Below are 27751 nucleotides of genomic sequence, written 5' to 3' on the forward strand. Positions count from 1 at the left end.
TTGTTCTGGACTGGTTCTTCATGTTGCCTGGAGTTTTCTGCTGATTCTTCCTCATAATTGGTTTCTTTTATCTGTTTCCTTGCCCTAATTTTCCTTTCACTTCCTCTTGCTCTTTAAGTTCTCGTGCCTGTGGACTAAGGGTTACAGGACCAGAAGGGTGAGAAGGATGAAGAGCAAAAAAGGGATCAAAGAAAGGAGGACCGAGTGATAAGAAAAAAAAAAGAAAAATAGAGAAAGGAGAGGGGGTGGGTAAAAGGAATATTGGCAAAAAGAAGAGAGGTACAGAAAGTGGGAGACAGAGCAATATAGGTGTACAGTAGGGTACTTTGACACAATTTAAAAAAACCCCACCTTCTAGGAGTGCCCAGTTGGGTGGTTCCCTTGAGGTAAGTAGCTTTTGCTAACCTGATCAGACACAGTACCCGACCTCCACCAAGTAGAGAGGAAAGACAAAAATGCTATAAATCAAACCAAAACAAGCAAACAGAAAACTTTATGGGATAAAATTGGGTGAAAAACCAAATAATAGCGGTAGAAACACTAGCAAAAATGAAGTTCTAGTTAGTGAAAAAGGCAGCAATGGGAAATTATAATTAAACTAGAAAAATTGAGAAAGAAAAAGGATCTGTATGGAAAAGGTTGAAATTAAAAAACAAAACAACATCAACAACATCAAAATAAACAAAAAAAACAACCAAACCAAAAAAAAAAAAAAAATAGAAAAACCACAACCAAAAACAAAGCAGTATGTATATGTTATTGAATATTGTCAGGGTAACACGTGATCTTCTGGGGTATGAGATGTTAATCACAGTTCTGATACGACTGGAGGCTGCTGATTTCTCAAACCCCAGCAGGTAGACACCCTAAATCTCTCTTCAGCCCACTTAAAAGGCACTTTGAACTTGTAAACTTGCTGAGCAGAAGCTTTCCCAGGAAAGTGCTTGTCGCTGGAATCACTTTTGAAGTGGCTATCCACTTACCCAGTGTGCCAAAACCGGTCTCACTCTCCCCTGAGGGTTAGGGCTGCAAGGCGGCTCAGACCCCACCCTTAGGCTACTTGGTTGCTGGGTTACCAGCTCCCACCCATTTCTAGCTCTGTGACCCTGAGAGAGGAACTTTCCGGCCAGATTGCTCACAATGGCTCCCTGTGACCCACAGCCAAACACTATTAGCTCGGTCTCGCTCAGCAGCTCAGACTGGGGCTCTAGACAACGACCAAAGTTCTCCGCACTCCCGCTCAGGCTCTCCCCAAGGCAGTTCAACTGAGTGCCAAGTCCAAATACACCAAAACAGTTCACAGGTAAGGCCTTTCTGGTTTGCAGTCTTGCTGCTACTGAACTTACAGTTGCGGGCGCGTTTAGACGGATTGAACACATGCGACCACTTGCCGTTTTTCCACTGTTTTAGTCCTCCTCTTGGGGTCCTTAAGTCTCTTGCTGACTCCCTGTATCCTCACAGGGGTGATGATAGGCAGATCCCACCAGCCAGAGATGCCTGGAGTCCTATCTCCCCAGACTCACCGTGCCCAGATGCAAGGAAGCTGTTACTCGGCCACCATCTTGCTCCGCCTCTCCCGTGTTAGATTTTAGCTACTATTTCATGATCCCTAAAGGAAGTAGCTAATGAAGCCTGTGAATCACTTGAGGTTTGTTACCAGTTCTGGGCAGGGTGCAGTCTGTTGTGATCACGGCGTTGAAACAGATGGCCAATTATACACAAAGCCCTTATATCTGATGTCTTTTTTTCAAAACAACTAAATGAACAATTCAGTAAAAAGAAAAACGTACTTGTAAATTAATCTCATCTAAAGAATCGTTAACTCATAAATGCAGGGATGTCTTTTCAGGAAGTTTAATGCCATTTTTAAAAATATTCAGGTTATGGGCGGCGCCTGTGGCTCAAGGAGTAGGGTGCCGGTCCCATATGCCGGAGGTGGCAGGTTCAAACCCAGCCCCAGCCAAAAACCACAAAAAAAAAAAAAAAAAAAATTTCAGGTTACATGTATAAAAGCTCTTGAGCTATTGTCCTAATTTTTTTTGCAAGGGGCATTTTGAATATTTGATTATTGTAATTGTTTGCCAAGTACTTTGTGCCATGACAGGTTTCCTTTTTTTTTTAAGACAGAGTCTTACTTTGTTGCCCTTGGTAGAGTACTGTGACATCATAGCTTACAGTAACCTCAAACTCTTGAGCTCAACTGATTCTGTTGCCTCAGCCTCCCAAGTAGCTGGGACTACAAGCACCCACTGCAATGCTCAGCTGTTTTTTAGAGATGGAGAGCGCCTTGCCCTTGCTCAGCCTGTTCTTGAACTCCTGAGCTCAGGCGATCCACCCACCTTGGCCTCCCAGACTGCTGGGATTACAGGTGTGAGCCACCGTGCCCAGCCACCATGACATGTTTTCATTCATTGAGTCTCTGTTATGCAGAAAGAAGGTAGGAAAAGATAATGAATATGAAAACTTTTTTGTTGTTGTTGTTTTTGTTATTGCAGTGTGGCCGGGGCTGGGGCTGGGGCTGGGGCTGGGGCCGTGTTCAAACCCACCACCCTTGGTACATACAGCCGGTGCCCTACCCACTGAGCCACAGGCACCACTCCTGAATGTGAAAAATTTTTTTTTTTTTTTTTTTTTTTTTTTGTAGAGACAGAGTCTCACTTTATGGCCCTCGGTAGAGTGCCGTGGCCTCACACAGCTCACAGCAACCTCCAACTCCTGGGCTTAAGCGATTCTCTTGCCTCAGCCTCCCGAGTAGCTGGGACTACAGGCGCCCGCCACAACGCCCGGCTATTTTTTGGTTGCAGTTCGGCTGAGGCCGGGTTTGAACCCGCCACCCTCGGTATATGGGGCCGGCGCCTTACCGACTGAGCCACAGGCGCCGCCCGAATGTGAAAAATTTTTAAGAAATAAATAAGTTTTGTAGTTAGATGCTTTACATGTCCAGAAACTGAAAACTTAGACTTAGTTTTTTTTTTATAGAATTCAGAAATTATTTCCTTTGACGTGGTTATATTAGTTTGTGTGTGATGTTAGATACCAAATAGTTCATTGAATGAATAAATCACTCTCTAATTTACCTCTGCCTACATTAAGCAAAGAAAACAGTGCACTTGAGAAGCAGAAAAGGCAAGAACTGTCATTTTTAATTTCAAACTCTACATCCATAAGCATGTTATTATTTCTTTTAAAACAAACCAACCTTCTTGTGATCCCTGTTCCCATCTCTGCTACCACCAAATTTCTTCTTTATAGCAGAACTCTTCAAAAGTTGTGGTCTTTAATGAAATTCGGTTTGTATTTCATTCTCAGCTCAAAACCCTCCATGGCTTTTCATCTCACTTAGAACAAAAGCCAAAACTCTGTGATTGGCTGTGGCCGTTACCTCTCCCAAATCATAGTTCTTTCTGCTCCAGTCTGACTTATCCCATGGTAATTCCTTGACGCCAGGAGCCTTAAGGCTTTTGCACTGGTTGTTGTCTCTGCCAGAACCTCTCTCTACAGAATACTTTTCCCCACAGCCTGCTCAATGTCGTCTTGGTGAGGCTGGCACTGATTATCCCATCTAGCAGTCTAACATTATCTATTCCCTTCTCCACTTAATTCTTCCATAGCATATTAATATCCTATCATCCTACATGATTTAACTTATTTTATGGTCTTCCCTGTTCCTTGAATGTAAGCTCCACAAAGGCAAGGATTTTTGTCTTTTTTATTTACTGATCTAGCCCTAAGGGCCTGGATTGAATCTGAAACATTGTTGGAGCTCAAAAAATATTTGTTGAATGAAAGCATCTTCAGAGATTCAGTACTTGAACTGCTGTATCTTTACAGCTTTATTACAGGTTATAATACTGATATCTCATGTTCATTTTGTGTAGTACTGTGTGGAAAGAGACCCCTGTTGATGGGGGGTGGGTAGTGAGAAACACTGCTCATCTTTAAGAACATTTTTAGAGTTGTTTATATTAACATTTAACATCTACAGCATGATGCTTTGATATCCACAGGCACAGTGAAATTATTATTACGATGAAGCTAATTAAAACGTATCTCTCTTAGGAATGATGAAACGTGAAGCTCTGTTTGTAAGCAAAGTCAGTTCCTAAATGAGCTAGAGCGTGTGGGGAGCTGCTTCCTGAGGCTTCCAGAAACCAGTTCCTTTTCTCAACTTGCTGACAGCAGCGCTGAGCTCTGATGAGAGTCGATATTGTGCATTTCTCTGGTATTTCTAGAGGACCTGAAATGCTCTGCAGATGTGATCATTTCCCAGCAATGCGGATAACTGGCAAGTGGGACTGTGCTCTCTCTGGTTCAAAAATGGGAAGCTGGGAAGGAAACAGCCAAATTGGGCTTGGTGACTTGCATATAGTCCTGTCCCCCAGGAAAAGTAAATGAGAAAATGCCACACAGATGAAGGCATTGGGAATTTGACATGTGTTTAACTCCGAGCTCTGAGGACTTTGAAGTAAGCCCATTAAAATTGAGTAGAACAAGTGTGAGAAAGAGGAAAGCCGCCCCTGCCCCCAGGAGCTGGCCTGGTTGTCCCAGACAGACCTGGGTGTTCCCTGCTGCTCCCAGACGATGGCACAGAACGTTAAGGTCAGGGAAGACTGCTCTGTGACTGTGGTAATTTCTTCCACCTTATAGATGGGTTTGTAAGACACTTGGTCATAGAATTATCCGCTTTCTGTCCGGAGGAAACCCATGCTTCAAACCCTCCTCCAGATCACCCAACACAACTTTCTACATCTCTCTCTGAGACCCCCAGCATTTCCCATGAACACTGTTACCCTAGTTGCAAGGAGCAGGGAACTGTGGGTGAGAATTCCTGGTGGTCCTTGGCTGGGGGGTATTGACAATTGTCTGTGTCACTGTGAGGGGGGTTACAAACACAGATTCTAAAGAGGCACCCTGAATTTCATTTCCCTGACTCTGCCTATTCTCTATTTTAGGGTTCTGAGGCTCTGATCATACCATTCTCTTTCATAACTTCTAGGGCTCCCAGCTGGTATAAATAACCCCCAGCAGCCAACACCTCCTATGCCTGCCTGCAGAATGAGTCCTCTCCTGGACCTCCTGCTCCAATCTCATGTTGTGTTTTATCATTCCCCTTGACATTCAAGGATATTTAATTGTTTCATTCCTCTGTTTTTTCCTGAGGCTGTTCTCATTTCTTTGTTCCAGTAGCTCCTACTCACCTTTTTAGTCTCAACTGTCATTTTTGAGGAATCTTGCCTGTGAATCCAGTAATCTAGATAATCACGATTGCATAATTTTCAACATAGCATCTGTGCACTAAATTGATTTTAGTTACTACTCTCTCTTCCTGGGGACTTTTTTCTGTTTAAATTTTGTTCCCTGAGTTGCTAGGTGGTTTAGCTGCTCCATCAACATGTGCTCCATATGAGGTTGAAACTGGAGATACAGGTAGCAGTGAGACTCCAGGTGTCCTTGAAGTTGTGCACCTGTCATCCTGTAGCAATCAGAGCAGCTCAGGATGTTTTTCAGAAGAGTGGTGATCCCTGGCGTGTGTTTTGTACAGTGGAAGCACAGTCACCCATTCATTCTCTGTATTTTCTTCATAAATATTTGGTTTAAGTGGAATAGAATGGTGTTTCTGGGTTTGCACGGAACCATCTGAGAAGTGATGAATATCTTCATTGTGTTTGCTTAATATCTTTTCATGGGCATCAGCTTCATTTTTATGAAAAATTCAGGCAAGAAAAGCATGACTCATTTTGAGAAGTGGGAGGAGAATCTAAGCAGCTGCCTTATAGAGCTCACTGATGTCAGGAAGGTGTGAAATGGGTAAGACTGTTTTTTTTTTTTTGAGACAGAGTCTCACTTTCTCACCCTCGGTAGTGTGCTGTGGTGTCATAGCTTACTGAAACCTCAAACTCTTGGGCTCACGTGATCCACTTGCCTCCGCCTCCCAAGTAGCTGGGACCACAGATACCTGCCGTAACACTCAGCTATTTTTGTTTTTGTTGTTGTTGTTGTTGTAGTTGTCATTGTTGTTTAGCTGGCCTGGGTCAGGTTCGAACCCACCAGCCTCGGTGTATGTGGCTGGTGCCATAATCATTGTGCTATGGGCGCCAAGCCTGTGTGGTCCCTCTTAATACCTCCTCTATGCTGTATAGGTGTTTTTTTTTCCTTTTTTTGTGTGTGCCATGTACTGTTAAACCTCTCTTGTGTCTGGAAGCATTGAATAACAGCGTAGCTCAGTGGTTAGGAGCCCCACTCGCTCTCTGGGAGACCTTGAGTATCCCGCTGGCATTGTTTCTATTCCCCATCTGTGCAGTGGGGTTAACAACAGTATCCACCAGAAAAGATTCTTGTGAGGGGCAAAGGAAATAATGTGTGTAAGATCCACGTCTGACACACATTTAGCAAATGCTACAATTTTAGAGTTGAAATGGTCTTTATTATATTCTAACTTGTTAACTTGTTCCCTTAATAAACAGCCCAGCTCTGATTACTTTTGACTGAATTTTACTGAGAAAATCCTCTCATGCCAGTGCTCACTCTGAGTCTAGCATTGCTCTCGATGCTGGAGACATAAAGGTAAAAATGACACAGCCTCTTCCTCCCATTCAGTTCAGAGTTCAGTGCAAAGAGAAGCAATTTAAGAAGCTAGTGTCGGGGGCGGCGCCTGTGGCTCAGTGAGTAAGGCGCCGGCCCCATATGCCGAGGGTGGTGGGTTCAAGCCCAGCCCCGGCCAAACTGCAACAAAAAAATAGCCGGGCGTTGTGGCGGGCGCCTGTAGTCCCAGCTGCTCGGGAGGCTGAGGCAAGAGAATCGCCTAAGCCCAAGAGTTAGAGGTTGCTGTGAGCTGTGTGAGGCCACGGCACTCTACCGAGGGTGATAAAGTGAGACTCTGTCTCTACAAAAAAAAAAAAAAAAAAAGAAGCTAGTGTGGGGTTTCCTACAAGGTGTGACATATTATAGAAAATGCCTTCAGTCGTCACCTAACTTTGTAAATACCTTGTAAATTCATAACACATATTAAAGGCTCTGAGAAGTCCACTAAAAGTCAAGAAATCAAGACTTGTGGTTTCCATGATTTCCCACACTGTGTGGCTGTGGAATCTCCCTTTTGTTCCTGCATAATACTCCTTGGACCAATATTCCAAGTTATATACTTTAAAAATGCTGATACATTTTTTCCAAAAGCTATTCATCAGTTACTCTATAATGAAGAAGGTGTTCTGATGGTTAATAACATTCTAACTAGTGATCTAGTGATCACTGATCTTTGTCAACTCCTGCTGAAGGACTCTGCCAGGTACTTTCCATTTCACTCTTGTCCGCATACTTTTGCTGTTCTGTTCCCCTCACTATCCAGCTTTGGGCAAGTCTCACTGGGCTTCGGTTTCTTTACAAGTCATATAGGGTTGGTAGACTGGACTAGAGGTTCCCAAAGCTGGTTACTTCTCAGAATCACCTGGTAATCTTTTTAAAGAACACAGGCCTCAATCCTTTGGATTTGGACTAGGGCCTGAGAATGTTGTCATTTTTAAAAGCTTCTCTGATATCCTCAGACAGCTGGTCTGTCATCCATTGGTAGGTGTGTGTGAGAGCCGCTGGCTGAAATGCAGAGATCTAAGGTCCCTTCTAGCCTGAATGTTTCTCCAGAGCTTATGTATTCAGTTCAAATATTTGCATGCCATCTTTATGTACAAAGTATTGAGGAACATAAAAAGGGTTCTATGATAATACTTTGCTAGTGGGTAGAAATCCTTCAGATGGTGGAGATCTGAGTGTAATTAAATGGTCATTTGGGGCTGGGCGCAGTGGCTCATGCCTGTATTCCTAGCACTCTCTGAGGCAAAGGCCAGTGGATTGCCTGAGTTTGAGACCACCCTCTCGCAAGAGCGAGACCCCATCTCTAAAAATAGCCGGGCATTATGGCACACACCTATAGTCCCAGCTACCCGGGAGGCTGAGGCAAGACGATCACTTGAGCCCCAGAGTTTGAGGTTGCTGTGAGCTACGAAGACAGGGCCCTCTAGCGATGGTGTAAAAAAAAAAATATTGGTAATGTCACCCAAAACCACGAAGTATCTCCTATGGCCACTCTCTTGGCTGTCTCTCTCTCTTTTTTAAAATTTAATTTAATTAATTTATTTTTATTAAATCATAAAGAGGGAGATCATGTATACATTAATACATTTAGGGGGTACAATGTGTTGATTTCACATACAATTTGGAATGCTTACATCATACTGGTTAATATATCCCTCACTCTATTTACTTAATTATTGTGTTAAGACACATATACTCTATACTTAATAGACATGTACCCTTGTAATATGCACCATAGGTGTGATCCTACCATTCATGCTCCCTCCATCTGACCTTCCCCCCTCCTTCATCCTGGGCCATAGTTGTGATCTATTATTCATATGAAAGTGTGAGTGATTGTAAATTGGTTTTATAATAGTACTGAGTACATTGGATACTTTTTCCTCCATTCTTGAGATACTTTACTAAGTAGGATATGTTCCAGCTCCGTCCATATAAACATAAAAGAGGTAAAGGCTCCATCTTTTTTAAAGGCTGCATAATATTCCATGGTGTACATATACCACAATTTATTAATCCATTCATGGGTTGATGGGCACTTGGGCTTCTTCCATGACTTAACTATTACGAATCGAGCTGCAATGACAATCTGGTGCAAATATCTTTGTTATAAAGTGATTTTTGGTCTTTTGGATATACTCCTCTTGGCTCTCTTTTTAGAAACATACTCTGAATTCATGAATGTGTGTGTATATGTAAACATGGGCATATCTGTGGGTTACACCCCCACACTTTGTAAACCCCCACTAGGAGCATAGTTGGTAATGAGAGGAGTGGGGGAGGAGAGCTAAGAGACACTGGGGCCTGGGAGCAGCGGCCCCTGGTATCTTTGCAGAGTCTCAGAGGGCCGCCAGGGTCTCCTCTGTGCCAGGAGAGCTGCTACTGTGTCTTGGGTGATGCACCAGATTTTAATAATTTCTAAGAAACCTGCCTAATTCCTGGAAGAGTTTCCTGGGTTTCCCTTGCTGCCCTGGTCTCCTTAGGATGAACCCCCTCACCTGAGATCACCAAGGTGTTTCTTGAAAGTATTTATTCAGAGAAGAGAACTTCATTAACAGATACCTTTGGGTAGAAATGCTTGCCCAGCCTGACCGAGAGGAAGTCAGCTGAAGGCGGATGGCTGTCACTGCTTCTCTGGGTTGGGATCTAAGAAATCCTCCTTCCTTACTTATCTCAGACACGTGAGCCCTGCAGTTTGTGGTGTGATGAGAATTCTAGATTGTGTTGATGAAAATGAGGAATACAGAGTTGAAGCTTGGACATGACCCATACCAGGGAGGTCCTGTGTCTTATGTGGGTAAATGAAAGGCAAGCAGGAACTTAAGAGATTGTTAGTGATGGAATGTTTGCTTATTAGAAACATTTATGACCCCTCTGTAAGTAGTGGCTTAGAAACTTTAGAACTCAGGCATCCAGAAAGTATATTTGCTATGTATATAAAAATCTCCCAGGAGATAAATCAGAGTGCATGTAGAGTGACAGACCGTTCCAATCTTTTCTTTCTTTCTTTTTTTTTTTTGGTGGCTAAAATCCAGAATCTGCGTCTTGGTCTATAAAAGTCTCAGGTTCTTCAGTTACAGTGTTAAAGTGGCTTTAAAGGGGTACACAGCAACAAGGCTGAGGAAATCATAATTCAGGGTCCAGTTTACACCTGTGTGCACTTCCTTAGTGTCACAGTGACAGTGTGATTGGTGTGAGTACTCTGTTCTTTGTGATCCAGGGTCAGAGCCTTAATTTCACCTCCCGAGGCTGCTCACGTCTGGTGCTAGCAGGGAGTCCTGGGTGTGGTAAGGTCCTGATCCCTGTTACTTCTGTATACTTTGTACTTTCCCCTTCCTATCATGATTTCCCATCTCTGTGTAAAGATGTGTGGAGGAGGGGAGGCATACCTTGAGAATTAAGGAGAAGGGAATTGTTGTTGAACATCTATCACCACTTAACCTCTGCTATTTTAACTGAAATGGTAGTTCTTATCAGAATTCCCTCTAATTTTTTTTTTTTTTGAGATAGAGTCTCATTATGTCGCCCTCAGTACAGTGCTGTGGCATCACAGCTCACAGCAATCTCAAGTCTTGGGCTTAAGCAATTTTCTTGCCTCAGCCTCCCAAGTAGCTGGGACTACAGGCATCCACCACAATGCCTAGCTATTTTTTTTTTTTTTTTTTTTTGTAGAGACAAGAGTTTCACTTTATTTGCCCTCGGTAGAGTTTCGTGGCATCACACAGCTCACAGCAACCTCCAACTCCTGGGTTTAGGCGATTCTCCTGCCTCAGCCTCCCGAGCAGCTGGGACTCCAGGTGCCTGCCACAATGCCCGGCTATTTTTTTTTGTTTTGTTGCAGTTTGGCCAGGGCTGGGTCCGAACCCGCCACCCTCAGTGTATGGGGCCGGTGCCCTGCTCACTGAGCCACAGGCGCCACCCTATTTTTTTTTGTTGTTGTTGTTTTTGCAGTTGTCATTATTGGTTAGCTGGCCCAGGCTGGGTTTGCACCTGCCAGCCTTGGTGTATGTGGCTAGTGCCAGAACCATGCTATGGGCGCTGAATCAGAACTCCCCCAGATTATTACAATCTATAGATGAACCACCTGGAGCTCAAACAAAGGTAAATTACTCAAGTTATACAGCCCAGAGGGATGTCTTTGACCGAGAGGTCTGTCTGGCTCCAAAGCCCATGTTCTTTCCATTATACAAGAGACTCAACCTTATCAGACGCAAAGGTCTTCTCTAACAAATGCTTTGCTATCCTGAAATAAGATTGGAAACACTATTTTCTACCTGCACACGTAATTAAAAAACATTCCTTACCTCTGGTATTAGAAAGAAACCAGGGTAGATTTCAATGTTCAATTACTTGGGAAAACTATCCTAGAAGACATAATGAAGTAGTCAGGTACTCGAACCTGAGAGGTCATTTCCAACTTTTTCCACACTCATTACGTCTCCTAGAATCTTGGCGATTGTGTCAAAGCCATGGGAACTTGTGTTTACTCCCCAAGAAGCCCAGGATGGGTGGACGTAGGGAAGATTACTTCAGCACCAAGGGACAGAGGAGTAACTGTCCTCCCTCAGGGTCTGCATCATGTCATTTTCCTTTTCTCTCAGGCTGTTTGGGAACATCTTTGGTCAGGTTTATAGGAAGTGCATGATAGACAGGTGACCAGACTGGACAGGGTGGCTCACATCTGTAATCCCAATACTTTGGGAGGCCAAGGAGGGAGCAATGCTAGAGGCCAGGGGTTGAGACCAGCCAAGGCAACATAGCGAGACCTTTTTGAACAAAAAAGTCATCAGGGCGTGGTGGCACACGCCTATAGTCCCAGCTGCTAAGGAGGATAAGGTGGGAGGACAGCTTACGCCCAGGAGTTTAACGTTACAGTGAGGTATGATCAGGCCTCTGCACTGTAGCCTGGGGGCAGCAAGACTCTGTCCCTGAAAGGGGGGGATAGAGGTGACCATATCATTTATATTCCAAACACAGATACTTTGGAGAGTGACAGACATGGTATTTCTATTTACTCTGGGATAGTAGGGATAAACTGGGACCTGGAGTGATTTTAATTATAACCAAATTGCCTGTTAGAAAAGGAGAAAGCAGAAAAACATGATGTGGGAAAGTTTATCATATACTTGCTCATTAAGTGCCCACAATACGTAAGCCCTTTTCCCGGGCAGTAAGGAAGGTTTCACTTTTTAGGCATTTGGAGAAGGATGGCAGGAGGACTGTGTGTGGTCATAAAAACAGAAGCAGGTAGAGAGGGCTCCGTGTCAGCACCAGCTTGGAGCCAGGAGACTGGTACTTCCTGTCCTGGCTCTGGCTTGGTGTCACATTCTGGGAGTCCGGGATGGGGCCCTGTGGGTGGCAGCCCGCCGGCTTCTTCAGCTCTGCTCCATCCTCCCCGCTCTTCTCTTAGCTCTGCCTGCCGGGCTACCAGGAGTCCCACCGGCAGCAGTGGCAGTAACATTGCCCAGCAGGGGGTGGAAAGAAGCTGCTTAGTGAGGGTGGGGAGTGGGGAGTTAGTAATAAACTCTGAGCAAAGGTCAGTCTTTCTGCCAGGGCTGCGCCACAGGGTCTGCTAGGCTGTGACAGAATTCTACTCTCGGCAGCCCTTCCCCGCCTTTCAGTCCTCAGTCTCCTGGGCTCTCTATCCCGGGGGCAGAAGATGGTTCAAAATTGAGCAACCCTGACCCAGGAGGAATCCTCACACCCCCTCCAGATTCAGAGCAAACCTCACGGTGTGTTCAGTTACCCCAGCCCTACCCACAGGTGAATTTTCTTACGTTCTCAAACTTCCTAGTGGATCACTTAAGGGTCTGAGGTGGCCAGTAACTGTCTCCACTCCCTTCTGCTGAATCTTTGTCACCGTGGTCTAGGGATCCTGCAGTACATTTTCCTGATGTCTTTCAGGTGTCCTAATGTCCTAGTTTTGAACAAAAATCAATTCCTCTTTTCTCTCTCACAAGATGTTCAGTGATTTCTTAAGTGGCCCACATTTTCCCCATAAAGTGCTGATCTCTCTCTGCTGGAATTTCTGTTTCCGGGAATAGTACGGAGTAGACCATCTTCCTCCATAACTCTATCTTGAGACCTGAATGGCTCACCATTCTTGCTTTCCAATTTTCCATGATTCATTTGGGTGGTTCTTAAATATCACAGGCTCTTTAAATATTTCACTGTAAGGTTAGAAGTCAGCCTCCTGGGCCAAGATGAACACAGTGCTACATGAGCATTCTGCCAAACACGTTTAAAAATTTTGTTTAAGGCTGGGCGCGGTGGCTCACGCCTAGAACCCTAGTACCCTGGGAGGCTGAGGTGGGTTGATTGTCTGAGCTCAGGAGCTCGAGACCAGCCTGAGTAAGAGTGAGACCCCTGTTTCTAAAAACTGGTTGGGCACTGTGGCAGGCACCTGTAGTCCCAGCTACTCGGGAGGCTGAGCAAGAGACTCACTTGAGCACAAGAGTGTGAGATGCTGTGAGCGATGACGCCAGAGCACTCCACCTGGGGCAACAAGTGATACTCTTGTCTAAAAAAAGAAAAGTTTTGTTTAAGCATCTTTTTGAGGTCTAGTGGGTATCTTTTGCAAATTATATTTGGTAAAAATATTTGGTAAAAGGGAAAGTTTAATTCACAAATCTGTTTACTAATAATTTTCATTTATACCCTGTTTCCCCCAAAATAAGACAGTGTCTTATTTTAAGGTGTGCTCCCAAAGATGCGCTAGGTCTTATTTTCAGGGGACGTCTTATCGTTCCTGTAAGTAGGTCTTATTTTTGGAGGAGGTCTTATTTTCGGGGAAACAGGGTAATTGTTTTATGTAAGCCATTCTACTGCTCCAGGGTGTAAAATGTCTCCTGTTAATAGTCTCTCCCTGCCCGTTTAGGTGCTTTTCCCACTTCAGTGTCAAACAAGGGGAGGCTTATAGGAAGACAGTGATTCAGAAAACCAGGAAATTTGCACCTGCACCTAGCAAGAGGGAATACCAGTGATTTATGTCTTTCAAATGGGCATGTAACCTTGCAGCCTTATTAGACGAGGGTCAGCTCAGATAGCTCCTCTGACTGTTAGAACCGTGTGGGAGAGGATGATGTATATAGTTGTACACATCTGATTTATCTTGTTGGTTAGTGTCTGTGTAATGTTCACAAAGACGAGGTTAAAATCCATCCCTATTCTATTAACTTTTTCTTGTGTTTCAAGGATTGTTTTGGGATTTTGACTTTCTTGGATACAAAATTGCCTTTATTAGAGTTCATTAATAAAAATGAAAGAGCTTTTGTTCATTTTAGGAAGTCAGTAGATTAAAAATATGAATTTGACTGTCTTTTTATTTTGGAATAGAATTCTTTTTGTCATATTATTTTACTCCTTAAAAATACTGAGAAAACGCAGTTGTCCTAAAGAAGAAAAAGTACAAAGGGTGATTCATCTTTTATTTAATGCTTGCCACTGCTGACCCAGGACAGCTAATTTAGAAGTGAATCATTTATAGAAAGTTCTACACAGTTCAAGGCAGGGCTTTGTACAATATCCTCATGAAGGTCTAAATAGAGCATACAGTGTCAAATTTCTAAATGTCTGTCTTGTTGCCAATTTTATCTTCCAGTCTGTGAGACTTGTTTCCAGATGACTGAAGCTATTGACGATGTGAAGGCAAAGTCACTGCATATCTAAAATGATGTGTATTCCAAAATAAATCTTGAATATTTAGTGCATGTATTATACTGGGAGAATAATAAGCCTGAGATTTTAAATGACTGTGTTTATAATACAAAGAAATGAATATAACCTATTTTTAAATTAACAGGAAGAAATTGAAAAAAATTCAGGTTAAAAACAATAATACATTATTGGTACTTTGATATTTATTTATTTATTTGTTTATTAATTAATTAATTTTTTGAGACAGAGTCTCACTATGTTGCCTTCAGTTGAGTGCTGGGGCATCACAGCTCACAGCAAACTCAGACTCTGGACTAGCTGGGACTAAAGGCACCCACCACAGTGCCCGGCTATTTTTTGGTTGCAGTTGTCATTGTTGTTTAGCAGGCCCGGGCAGGGCTCAAACCTGCCAGCTTTGGTGTATGTGGCTGGTGCCCTACTCACTGAGCTATGGGCACCAAGCCTGTTTCTTAATATAAGCATTTATAGCTGGAAATTTCCTGCTTAATATACTGCTTCTGCTGCATCACATAATTTTTAGCGTTTTGTGCATTTTTTTTTTTTTTGAGACAGAGTCTCATTATGTTGCCCTTGGTAGAGTGCCGTGGTGTAACAGCTCACAGCAACCTTCAACTCTTGGGCTTCAGCGATTCTCTTGCCTCAGCTTCCCAAGTGGCTGGGACTACAGGTGCTTGCCACAATACCTGGTTCTTTTTTGTTACAGTTGTCATTGTTGTTTACCTGGCCTGGGCCAGGTTCGAACCTGCCACCCTCGGTGTATGTGGCCATATGTGCCATAACCACTGTGCTACAGGCACCAAGCCTAAAAAGGGTATTTTTTTTTAATTGCTAGGTTTACTAACAAAAGGTAACTATTACTGTTGCTTGTGCTTAAAATCACATCCCCAAATAATGTAATTCCAGTTACACGAGCCCATAATTTCTTCCAGAGACCTTTAGAACATGTAGAATCTTTGGCCAACTCAGTTTAAGGAAGGCATTAAACAAAAGAGAGTTGGATTTGGACTTCCTGGAGTTTTAAACATGAATTTCATGTGTTTTGGGAGAGGTTTGTCAACCTGTTTGTGGACCAGAATATCTTTGAAGCCCTAATGCCAAATGATTGATTTAACACTATTCATAAAACACATTATGGAGAGTATAACGTCACCAGATAAAAAGCAATATGAATTTATATTAATAGCTCTATGCAATAGTTCCAAGTTTTGTTGGATGTCCTAGCCTTGTTGAATGTCAATGATGAATAACCATAACTATGTGTTAAGAATTTGAAAATACTGAAGAAAGTAGCAATTGAAAATAGCCGGGCGTTGTGGCGGGCGCCTGTAGTCCCAGCTGCTTGGGAGGCTGAGGCAAGAGAATTGCGTAAGCCCAAGAGTTAGAGGTTGCTGTGAGCCGTATGACGCCATGGCACTCTACCCGAGGGCAGTACAGTGAGACTCTGTCTCTACAAAAAAAAAAAAAAAGAAAGAAAGTAGCAATTGAAATAGAAATAGGTGGTAAGAATTATTGTCGTCGTTCTTTAATGAAAAAAAAAAATGGTCGAATGATAACATAGTATATCAGAGAAATGAAATCTATCCTGGTTCTGATGTTAAAAGGAAGCAAAATCTGACGTATTCAGGAAAATGCACGCAGCTTAAGAAGCTATCAAGCATAGATGTAAATATCATTATTCAAGAAGCACCTGCAAACCAGGGATAATAATAAAACTATCAATATTATGTCACATAAGTAATACCTATTTATATTTAAATAGAGATTTTTTGTTTAAAAAGTATTTTTCTATATAGTCTCTTACTGAATTTTTATAACAACCATTTGATGCAGACCAAGCTTTACTAATGCCACAATTACAGGAAAATTGAGAAGGTCATGACTTGACTAAGCTCACTAAGATTGAAGATTGAAGGGTAAGGAATTGGGACTAGATCCAGGATTCTTACCCCTTAATGCATTATTTTCTCTTTTTGTCTTTCCTTTTATCTGCTTTCTGTTTAATAACCATTACAAGCAGTCTAGGAGGCCAAGGTAGGTGGATCTCTTGAGCTTAGGAGTTTGAGACCAGCCTGAGCAAGAGCGAGACCCCGTTTCTAGTAAAAGTAGAAAAAAACTAGCCGGGCATTGTTCTGGGTGCCTGTAGTCAGTCTCAGCTGCTCAGGAGGCTGAAGCAGGAAGATTGCTTGAACCTAGGAGTTTGAGGTTGCTGTGAGCTGGGCTGATGCCATGGCACTCTAGCTGGGGCAACAGAGTGAGTCTCATAAAACTAAAAAAAAAAGACCAAACCATTACAAGGATGACATATGTGTAGCTGTACTGTATAGACATATTATGCTGATTTTGGAAGTAAGGAAGAGGTATTGTCTAAAATTTTTGTTGGAGGGTGTAATATGAAATTAGGATACCGTAATACCTCAGTGCATTGAAAGAAACACAACTCATCACACGCTCCACAGATTTTTTTTTTTTTGCAGTTTTTGTCCGGGGCTGAGTTTGAACCCTCCACCTCTGGTATATGGGGCCCGTGTTCTGCTCCTAGAGCCACAGGTGCTGCCCAGAGTATTTTTTTTTTTTTTTGAAGAATAAAATGAGATAAAGGCCAGGTGTGGTGGCTCATACCTATAATCCCAGCGCTTGGGAAGCCGTGGGACTCTTCTAGAAGAGGGGCATTAATAAGATGACCACGGTTAATTTTTTTGGTTTTTTTTTTTTTTGTGTGTGTGTGTGTGTTTAAATCAGCTTTCTCATGTTGAATCTATCATATTTTCTCAACATTTACTAAATGTGTTAACTGAATAAAGTCATAATTTTCTCATCTACAAAATGTGGATAATAAAGCCTGGTGTGTGGGTGTGCCACGTTCAGGCACAGGTAAGTGAATGTGGTCTGTGAATGCCATTCACGTATGAACTGTGTCAGATATCGCGGGAGAGACAGTGATGACTTAGAGTGACAGTGAGAAGTAAGGGTGTTAAGCCAATTGGATGTTAAGGCAAGGTGACTCAGATACTCAAACGAGGCATTAGATTTATATTCTGTGATCAGAGTGGAAAGAGTGATTCAACCTGGGCTGTCACATTTGAACAGCATCTCAATAAACAGGCATGGGGCGGGGGGAGTGGCAGCCCTTTTCGATTTTGGATTTAGGGAACTCTACAAATAAGGGCGGTAAAGTTCATCATATATATTTGAGGTTCCTTTTGAGTCCTCATTTTTTTTTTTTTTTTTTTTTTTTGTGGTTTTTGGCCGGGGCTAGGTTTGAACCTGCCACCTCCGGCATATGGGACCTGTGCTCTACTCCTTGAGCCACAGGTGCCGCCCAGAGTCCTCATTTTTGATGAGTGGCTGCATGAGCAGGACTTTTGCTTAGAATGTGGTATATCACTTTCTAATTTTCACTTAAAAATACAGTGTCTTTGGCTGGGTGCAGTGGCTCATGCCTGTATTTCTACCACTCGGGGAGGCTAAGACTAGTGGGTTGCTGGAGCTCAGGAGTTTGAGACCAGCCTGAGCAAGAGTGAGACCCAGACTCTACTAAAAATAGAAAAACTAGCTGGGTAGCATGGTGCACACCTGTAATTTCAGCTACTTGGGAGGCTGAGGCAAGAGGGTTGCTCAAGCCCAAGAGTTTGAAGTTGCTGTGAGCTATAGATGCTGTGGCGGCACTCTACCCATAGCAACAGAGTAAGACTCTGTCTCAAAACAACAACAACAAAAAAAACACAACAAAACGGTATCTTTGAGGACATGGTTGAATTCTAAACTTTATATCCTTGGAGATACATTTGCTGATAGCTGTGTGTTGATACCATGCGTGTGGTGGGTTCTTAATCTGTGAAGAACTGATCTCATCTGCTGTGAAGTCACAGAGCCCTTGCCACCTAGTGCTCTGACTCCACCTCCCAGCAGCCATCACATTCCTGCAGGTTTGCAACACGACTTCTCATAGAGTTGCATTTAGTGAAAGACAGAGCTGGCTCCACTTCTTCCAGAAAAACAAACACAAACAAAACAACCCCATGCCTTGCCTGCCGGCTTTTGGCTGCCTGGAATGGAGTGTTATTCTGCAGAGGAGGAAGTATGATGGAGGAGGGCTCTGCGTACGGGAAATCTAGTGTTGGCTGTGCTGTGAGGAGATGTGAACGGTTGAAAGAAAGGAAGCAAAGGCAGCGGCTTAGTAATTTGCTCAGTTTGTATGAGATTTCCTTTTCCTTTCTTTCTTTCTTTTTTTTTAGGACACATTAAAATTTGCTTTAATACTTTTTTGGGGAAAAAAATCACACTTTTAGTGAATGAACAAGAAGCATTTTTACAGTATATATACACCGAGGCTGGTGGGTTTGAACCCGGCCCGGGCCAGCTAAATAACAATGACAACTGCAACAAAAAAAATAGTCAGCTACTTGGGAGGCTGAATCAAGAGAATCGCTTCAGCCCAGAAGTTGGAGGTTGCTGCGAGCAGTAATGCCACGGCACTGTACTGAGGGCAACGTAGTGAGACTCTGTATTGAAAAAAAAAAAAAAAGAGTGGGGTGGGCACAGTGGCTCATGGCTGTATTCTGAGTGCCTTGCACAGCCAAAGAAGGAGGACACTTGAGGCCACTCTGAGCACCACAGCCAGATCTGGTCTGTACTACAGAAAAAAAAAAAAAAATTAGCCAGGCCCGGTGGTGCACACCAGTAGCCCTAGCTACTCAGTAGACTAAGGCAGGAGGATTGCTTGAGCCTGGGAGTTAAGGTTACAATGAGCTGTGATTGTGCCACTGCACTTCAGCCTGGGAGATGTAGGCGAGATTCTGGTAATGTACACAGCTATGATTTAACAATAAAATAAAATAAAAATTGGTAAAATCTTGAAAAAAAAGAAAACAAAACAAAACAACTACTTACCAGTATTCAAATCTAGGCTTCTATGTGTGGTACATTTTCATTGCAGTGAACGTGTCATGCACTGTATACATCATGCAGACCTTCGGGTTATATCGAATATAACCTTCAATTTCAGTGTTGTAAATGATAGACCACATCGTTTAAACCACTGGAACACTTTGAAGTTGGTGAGATGTGAACTCAAGTCCTTGGCTCTGACAAATACCCTCTATGTGATTGTAGGCAAATATTGCCAAGGCTCAATATCTTCATCTGTAATATGGGGATAATAATGTACTTTATAAAGTGATTTGAGGATTATGTGAGATAATGAATGTAAATTGTGTAGCATAGAGCCTGGCCTATCAGAAGCACTTAATAGGCGTTACCCCATGCTGTTGTATGCAAATGTGTCCCATATTTTATCCAGCCAACATAAAAACATATTTTATTGTTTTAAAATATTTATTCACTTATTTATTTAATTTATTTTTAATTTCCCTGAGACAATGTCTTGCTCTGTCCCTTGGCTAGAGTGCAGTGTTGTGATCACAGCTCACAGCAATCTCAAACTCCTGGGCCCCAGCTATCCTCCTGCCTCAGTCTCCTGAGTAGCTGGGACTACAGGCGTGCACCATCATGGCTGATCAATTTTTCTACTTTTTGTAGAGATGGTGTCACTCATGTTCAGACTGGTCTCTAATTCCTGTCCTTCAGTGATCCTCCCTTATGGCCTCCCAGAGTGCTGGGATTATAGGACTGAGCCCCTGAGCCCCTGAACCCATCCTGAAACAACATTTTCCCCAACACTTAGGTGATTAGTTACTGACCATCATCCCCTGGAATTTCAATATGGTGTTTTAGGAGTGGCAAGACCATCCTCTGTCCTAGGACATTGTAGTGCCATTTAGTAATAGCCTATGAGATAGACTTGGCCCTGTCTGCCTCCATTCCCTCTTGGAGCCCTGTTGTGGCTTAGGAGCAAGAGGGAACTACGTTACCCAGAGAGTGTTGCCTCAGAAGACAGCCAATTTTTATTTGTTTATTTATTTTTGAGACATGGTCTTACTCTATCACCCAGCCTGGGGTCTAGTGGTGTCATCATAGCTCACTGCAACCTCAAACTCCTGTGTTCAAGTGATCCTCCTGCCTCAGCCTCCTGAATAGCTGGGACTATAAGTATGTACCACCTTGCCCAGCTAATTTTCTGTGTTTTGTAGGAGATGGGGTCTTGCTATGTTGCTCAGGTTGTGAGGTAGCCTTTTAAATTGAGGACAATTTCATTCATATATTTTTGAATACATTCATGATAGAATGTAGTCCTGATAGAAAGTGACCTAAACGTTTCTTTTTCTTTGCAGATCTTATACTGTACTTTAAACACACCTAAAGTTGACATGGAGAGACTGATAGGAGGACAAATAGGACTGAACGATTTCATCTTTGCCCACGTGCGAGGACTCAGAAAAGAAGTGACTGTGTATAAATCTGAAGATTCACTTGGTATCACCATTACAGACAACGGTGTTGGCTATGCTTTTATAAAGGTGAGATTTATAAGATAATAGCGTGGCCTAATTGAGGACATTTAAGAAAATCTACCAGGCCAAAGGAATTTAGGAATGATCTTCAGTATGAGAGCTCACTCTGCTGGGATGCATGAAGTGGTGATATTTCACTTGTTTACCATGTCTTAGAATTAATTCCCCTCAGCTAAAACTTCACTAGAATTTCAAACCACCTGAAAAGGAAGAGTCCAGTCCTGGTGTCCATTATCCAGCTAAGTGCTCCCGGGTCTGTAGTTCTGATGACATCCAGGCTGATTTCTATTGAGTGTTTCTTCCAACTGCATGTACTTTTAGCTACTTACTTCTTTAAAAATGCTCTTCAAGGTTTTCTGAACAATTAGCAATTTGCCTTCTGTATCCACGGATTTAACGGTGCATTCAATCAACCGCAGATTTAAAAGTTTTTAAAAAATTGTCTGTAGAGAACAAGTACAGATTTTTATTTTTAGCATTATTCCTAAACAAAAAAGTACAAGTATAACAACTATTTACACAGTGAATTAAAAGCTATTGTGAGTCATCTAGAGATGATTTGGAGTAAATGGGAGAGTGTACATACGGGTCACTTGCAAATACTGCAGCCTTTTACATCAGGGACCTGAGCATCTGTGGATTTTGGCATCCACAGGAGGTCTGGAACCAATCCCCCGTGTTATCCAGGGATGTGATGAGTGTAATTCCTTTATTTAAATTCAAAGAGAGCAATATAGAACTGCAAAGAAAAGAGAGAAACTTGAAATTGTATAAAAATGATAAAAATTAAGGAATGATAAAAAGAAAGGTAGACTCATCTGTTTAAAATAACAATTCTATTATTGTAACAAGTAGGTGTAATAATAGCAGCTGAGTCATATTGAAGCCTACCATGTCCTCAGCTTCAAATGCCTACCACGTCCTGGGCTCTTTGCATCTACTTTCTTATTTAATCCTCACAGCCATTCTATTTTGTTTGGTTTTTGTTTTTTTAGTTTACTTTTTTGCTGAGGTAACGCATTTTGGAATCTTTTTTTTTTTTTTTTGGTTCTTGGCCGGGGCTGGGTTTGAACCTGCCACCTCTGGCATATGGGACCGGCGCCCTACTCCTTGAGCCACAGGCGCCGCCCAAGGTAACACATTTTTAATGTACGGCTTAGTAAATATTTATACGCACAGCTGTGTGACTGTCACCCAGATCAAGGGAAATTGCATTTTTGCCATCCAGAAGGCTTCCTTATGCCCCTTCCTGGTCAATACTCTTCCCCCATAAAGGGAGCCACTATCCTGACCTGTGTTACCATTTGCTTATTCTTGAACTTCATGTAATCACACATCACTTACTCTACCATTTCTGGCTTCTTTTGCTTAACATGATGTCTGTGAGATTCATCCATGGTTGGTGCTACTTGTAACCTCTATTTTATTGATGTAGAAGCAGGATCAGGATGTTACTGTCATTTATGTGAATGTTCCAGTTAAGTAGCTCACCCGCAGTCATACAACTAGACAAATTCAAGAGCCAATCCAAGCGGTTTAACTTCAGAGTTGACATTTCCATTCCCTGAGCTAAGAATTCATGATAGATGTCACACAACAGGCCATGTTTTATGCCTTTGTTTTGTCCAAATCCTGATATGTTGATGCTTTGTCATCTTTAAAAAGGTTTTAGGAAGTTATCTTCTTCACGGTAAATGGTGCTTGGACTTCCCATTTGATAGAAGGGCTATTTTTAGCTCTGTGAAGGATGTGACTGGGCTGAAGGTTGACTGGGTGACCAAATGGAAAATCTGTGAGTCGGGAAAGTCATGAGGGATTATCTGAGGGAAGCTCGGGACACGAGGCACACGCAGCAGAGAGGACTTGGAAGTTTTGCAAATATGTGCAGATTTTTAGGTCTTAGCCTTTGACATTCGTTCAAAGCTTGTACTTCTATTTTTTATTAATGACTCGTCAAACATTTCCCTGCCTCAGTACTGGTCACGAGCTTTGTGGAAACATAGGACAAGCAGCAGAGGAGAAAGGGAAGCATAATCTACACCATCAACAGAGTTCAGGGTAGATGCCTGTCATGTGTGCGCATGGTTGATAAAATATTATACAAATTAGGAAGATGGAATAATACAAAAAACTCGTACACATCATTTTATTGTTCTTTGTCTCATGTACACGCACACACGCCCTTGCCCTTTAATACTTCTGAGTGTACTTATTAAGAGCAGGGATGTTCTCCTGTATATAACTACAGTTAGGAAATTCAGGAAATCCAACACTGATAAAACCCTTTTCACCTGTCGTCCCCATTGTGGTTCTGTCAATTGTCCTCATAATGTCCTTTATTTACCCCGGGGGAAGGATCATCTGTTTCACTCTTTAATCCACTTTAGTCTAGAAAGCATGTCCCTTCATTTGGATTTTTCTGATATTCCTCATGTTGAGAAACAGGTTATGTGTTTTGGGGTCTGTCTCAGTGTACCACATCAAAATTGACAAGATGTTTGTTTGTCCATTATTTGTGGTGTTACTTTTTATCACACATTTAAGATAACGTCCACTAGTCTTTTTTGCTGTGTAGTTATTATATTTTTCTTTATAATTAATGAGTAATTGTGGAAAGATTCTTTGACATTATGAAAATGTCCCGTTTCCTTACTTGCACGCCACAGATTTAGCATCTGGGAGCCTGACAAGGTTGAGTCATTCAAAGATCTTTATGATTAGCCATGATTTTAGTTTAGTGGAACCAAATTTGCAACATCTGGAGTGATCATTCAGATAAATACAGTATTCAGATATTTCTAATTCTTTGCATATTCAGTTGCCTAAATTAAGAGTCAGCAGGGATGGAAATATAGGAAGTCAAGGGGACAGAGGATTTTGGAGGGAGGGAGGGTATGAGCAGAGCCCTATAAAGCCAGAACAGAAGTGATGATTTGAGAAAACAGGTAATATGTGAGATCTGGAGGCCATGACATTAATGAGAAACAGCTTTAGTAGAAGTGGGGACATGGAAGGTAAAGAGACAGGGGTTGTCAAAAACATTTCATAGTTCAAAAGCGATAGATCATTTTGGACATTTATAACTCAGCACTTGGGGTCAGAAGAACTTGCATCCTATACCTGATATTATTTTTTTCTAAACTTTTTAATTTTTATAATTATAGCACCTCTGTTTGGTACCCAAGTCTGTTTAACTGTTATCTGGGCTGAGCCATGTGATCATTGTGCTCTGCTTTCTTCATTCATTAAATGTAGTAAGAAATATTCCTTTCTAGGTTTACCGTAAGGACTAAATGAGATAAATATTTGTAATTTTTTAATGAATGTTTATTATTATGAGCAAGATTCTGGGACAGTGTAGGAAGGACCAGCCCAGATCCCAAAGTGGCTGAGTATGGCAGCAGGACACTTAGCCCAAACCACCTTGCGTCTGGTGCTTAAGATTTTGGGGAGGATGGGACACAACCCCGGGATTCTGCTGATACCTGTGATGAGAAGGCAGAATTTTCTGAATGTATGGGATGAACACAGTGGAAGACATTATAAAAATCTAAAATGGTTGGAAACCTCTACATTTAATTGGATTGTAAATCCAATCTTCCAAAAAGAAAACAATAAACATTTTATAGCATCAAACTCCAAAGGCAGATGAGGGAAAGTTCCTAAGTGTTGCAGTGTAAGTAACTCAGGAAATAGCATTGATGCCTCTTTTTCCTCTTAGTCCTTTGGATCTGAGTAGCACTTTTAGCAATGTTATTAATCTCTATCAAGTTATTATAGGGTTATTAATGTCCATTAGATTTCAGACACTTGTCTCCACTGCTACCTGTTTCTTTAGTCACTTAGGAGGCTCATAAAACATATAATCAATGTCTCCAACTTTGCTTCTATTTCTAGTTCACCTTTGGGTGGTCGTCTCTAAGGTTCTCGTGTTGGTTCTCCTGTCTCTTTGTCCCAGATCCTCCTCTGCTGCTTCTGTTGATGACATAAGCTCTGACTTTTCTCTGGGCCACCTGGATTTTCACCCGGCTGCCCCCTCTGACTCCTGGGAACTGCCTCCTTCCCTGCCTGGCTGCTTTTCTGCAGACCTTTGTTCTTGCTCCTGGGCTGGGCAACCTTAGATTTCTGTTCCTCTGACCTCTAATTCACTGGTAAGATGCATATGTGTCTTTAAAGTCTTTCATTTAATTTTTACATATTGTTCATTTTTAATAAAATTATAACAATATGTCTTTAAAAACTAAAAATGACATGTAGTGGGACACTGAAATTCACATTGGTACGGTTGATCAGAGGGAAAAAACAAGCTCACGATGTATCAAGAGTTAAATTAGAATAAAAATTAGCAAAAAGTCAGTTAAATATAGATTGTCAAATTCTCAAATGGCTTAAGATTTATATAAGAGAATATTTAACAGTGTTTTTTCCTTCTTTACACTCCAGTCATTCATTTCGTTTTGTTTGTTTTTCTGTGACGGTTTAGAAGCCTTAGTTGTACTGAGTGGTGTGTTGTGGTTACCATTGTTTCCTTCTGTTCACTATATAAGGCCAGTATGGGTTTCTACTAACACAATGTCAAGTAGATTATGAAATTTCTGGGTTCTTTACTTTATATTAACTATTTGCAATGATAAATAGTGAGATCTGTTTGAATTGACGTTATTGTATCATTTTGATACAGTATGTTAACACTTGTTGCAAACTACCATCTGCTACAATTATTCTTAAAATTTAGGGGTAATAAGAAGTCTATTTTGAGGTTTGGAATATAGTAATTTATTTATTTGTTTTATTTATTTATTTTTTTAAAGACAGAGTCTCACTTTGTTGCCCTTGGTAGAGTGCTGTGGCGTCACAGCTCACAGCAATCTCCAGCTTTTGGGCTAAGGCGATTCTCTTGCCTCAGCCTCCTGAGTAGCTGAGACTACAGGCATCTGCCACAATGCCTGGCTATTTTTTTTTTTTTCTTTTTGCAATTTGGCCGGGGCCGAGTTCGAACCTGCCACCCTCAGTATATGGGGCTGGCACCCTACTCACTGAGCCACAGGTGCCACCCTGGTATATAGTAATTTTATTTATTTTTTATTTTTATTTTTATTTTTTTTTATTAAATCATAGCTGTGTACATTGGTATATAGTAATTTTAAAATGAAAAATGCTCAAACTTCCCAGGTCAGTCTTTTATAGCTTTCCCCCTCCCCCAGACGATAATGTTATGGAGATATTGGGGGTACATCCTGAGATCAGTTTTCTTTTGCTTGGACCCAATGATCAATCTCCCTGCTGATTCAGAAGACATTACATGTGCATTTGTTTTATAATAGCAACACCTAATATTTATCTTTTTTTGTTTGTTTTTCTCTCCTTCTTCCGCCCCCACCCCCACAGAGTCTCACTCAGTCACTCTAGAGTCGAGTGCTGTGATGTCATAACTCACAACAACCTCAAATTCTTGGGCTCAAGGGATCCTCTTGCCTCAGCCTCCCGAGTAGCTGGGACAACAGGTGCCTGCCACAATGCCCGGCTATTTTTAGAGACAGGGTCTTACTGTTGCTCAGGCTGGTCTCAAACTCCCGAACTCAAGCAATCAGCCCACCTCTGCCTCCCAGGGTGCTGGGATTCTTTCAGAAATTATTGGTGCCATCTTAGATCTCATTTTGAAACCCTACACTATAGACATATTGTTGAGAAGAAAGATAGATTTAAGAAAGAATAAGTTGAAGTTTTTTCTTGGGTCCTATGTTCTCCTCATGTAAAATACATACATGAAAAACAATGGTATAAAATCAGCCCTACCGACTTCCAAAATGGTAATCATACTTGTCCCTTGTTAGGTATCCATCCTCCTAGCTAAGATCATAGCATTCTTTGAGTCCTCGCGTTTATAATTAAATGTAGCCAATTGACAAAAGCTCAAGCTATTCTTATGTAATGGGCTTCATGATGAAATGTTTCAAGAGTCATCTGTGGAGGGACTGCTCTGTGCAACACAGTGCTAGGCACAGGGCATACAGTGGTGAATAAGACCATCTCTGTCCTCAAGGAGCTTGCATTTTTTTTTTTTTTTTTTTTTGTAGAGACAGAGTCTCAGTTTACTGCCCTCGGTAGAGTGCCGTGGTGTCACACAGCTCACAGCAACCTCCAGCTCCTGGGCTTACGTGATTCTCTTGCCTCAGCCTCCCAAGCAGCTGGGACTACAGGCGCCCGCCACAAGGCCCGGCTATTTTTTTTTTTTTTTTGGTTGCAGTTTGGCCGGGGCTGGGTTTGAACCCACCACCCTCGGCATATGGGGCTGGCGCCCTGCTCACTGAGTCACAGGCGCCGCCCGAGATTGCATTTTTGTAACAGAGGCTGAAGAGTAAACAGGTGCACTGAGCTCTGTGGAATCTGGCAAAGGACTTGATCTTCCCAAGCCTCAGTCTTCCTAGACAAAAGACATAGACTCTCCTCTATGACAGGAGAGTCTCATAAAGGTTGTTAGAATTCCGTGAAGCAGTGAGTGTAAAGTGCCTCGCCTCGGGTTCTGCATATATAACAAAAGATACTGTCGAAGATGACAGTGGGGAAGGTGGAATGGGTTGGGGAACATCAGAAAAAGCTTCCCAAAGGCGGTGGTGACCGTGGCCAAGCTGAATTCCCAATGTTGAGGACGATGAAGAGGGCTGGAGGTAAGAGGGTGGCCGTCCTTTGTTGCTTTTCTTTGATCTCTGATTAAGCATTAAACTGAATGGTCAGTACGTTGTCTATAATGTCTCAAAAGCATGAAAAATAACATTACATAATGTTTTTTGTATTATGTTGTCATTAATTTTCTTTTCAGAGAATTAAAGATGGTGGCATTATCCACTCAGTCCAAACCATTTGTGTGGGGGATCATATCGAATCTATAAACGGAGAAAGTGTTGTTGGCTGGCGTCACTATGCTGTTGCTAAGAAGTTAAAGGAATTGGAAAAAGGGGAACATTTTACCATGAAGTTAATAGAACCGAAGAGGGCCTTTGGTAAGTGTGTGTGTGAACCATGTTACCCTGCCCTGGGTTACGTTTCTCAGGGAAATGAGCGCTGTGGCGTGGTGACGA

The 27751-nt window shown here is 42.1% G+C and overlaps 1 protein-coding gene across 1 annotated transcript in view; it reads left to right on the top strand.

Annotated features, from left to right (window-relative positions):
* Positions 1-27751, top strand: part of GIPC2 (GIPC PDZ domain containing family member 2) — a 79904-nt gene that overhangs the window by 11029 nt on the left and 41124 nt on the right. The window contains exons 2-3 of the mRNA XM_053592393.1: positions 20493-20678; positions 27493-27673. Coding sequence (XP_053448368.1) covers positions 20493-20678; positions 27493-27673 — 367 coding nt within the window. The remainder of the gene's footprint in view (positions 1-20492; positions 20679-27492; positions 27674-27751) is intronic.

Source organism: Nycticebus coucang, chromosome 5, assembly GCF_027406575.1.
Source record: "Nycticebus coucang isolate mNycCou1 chromosome 5, mNycCou1.pri, whole genome shotgun sequence".
Classification (NCBI taxonomy): domain Eukaryota; kingdom Metazoa; phylum Chordata; class Mammalia; order Primates; family Lorisidae; genus Nycticebus; species Nycticebus coucang.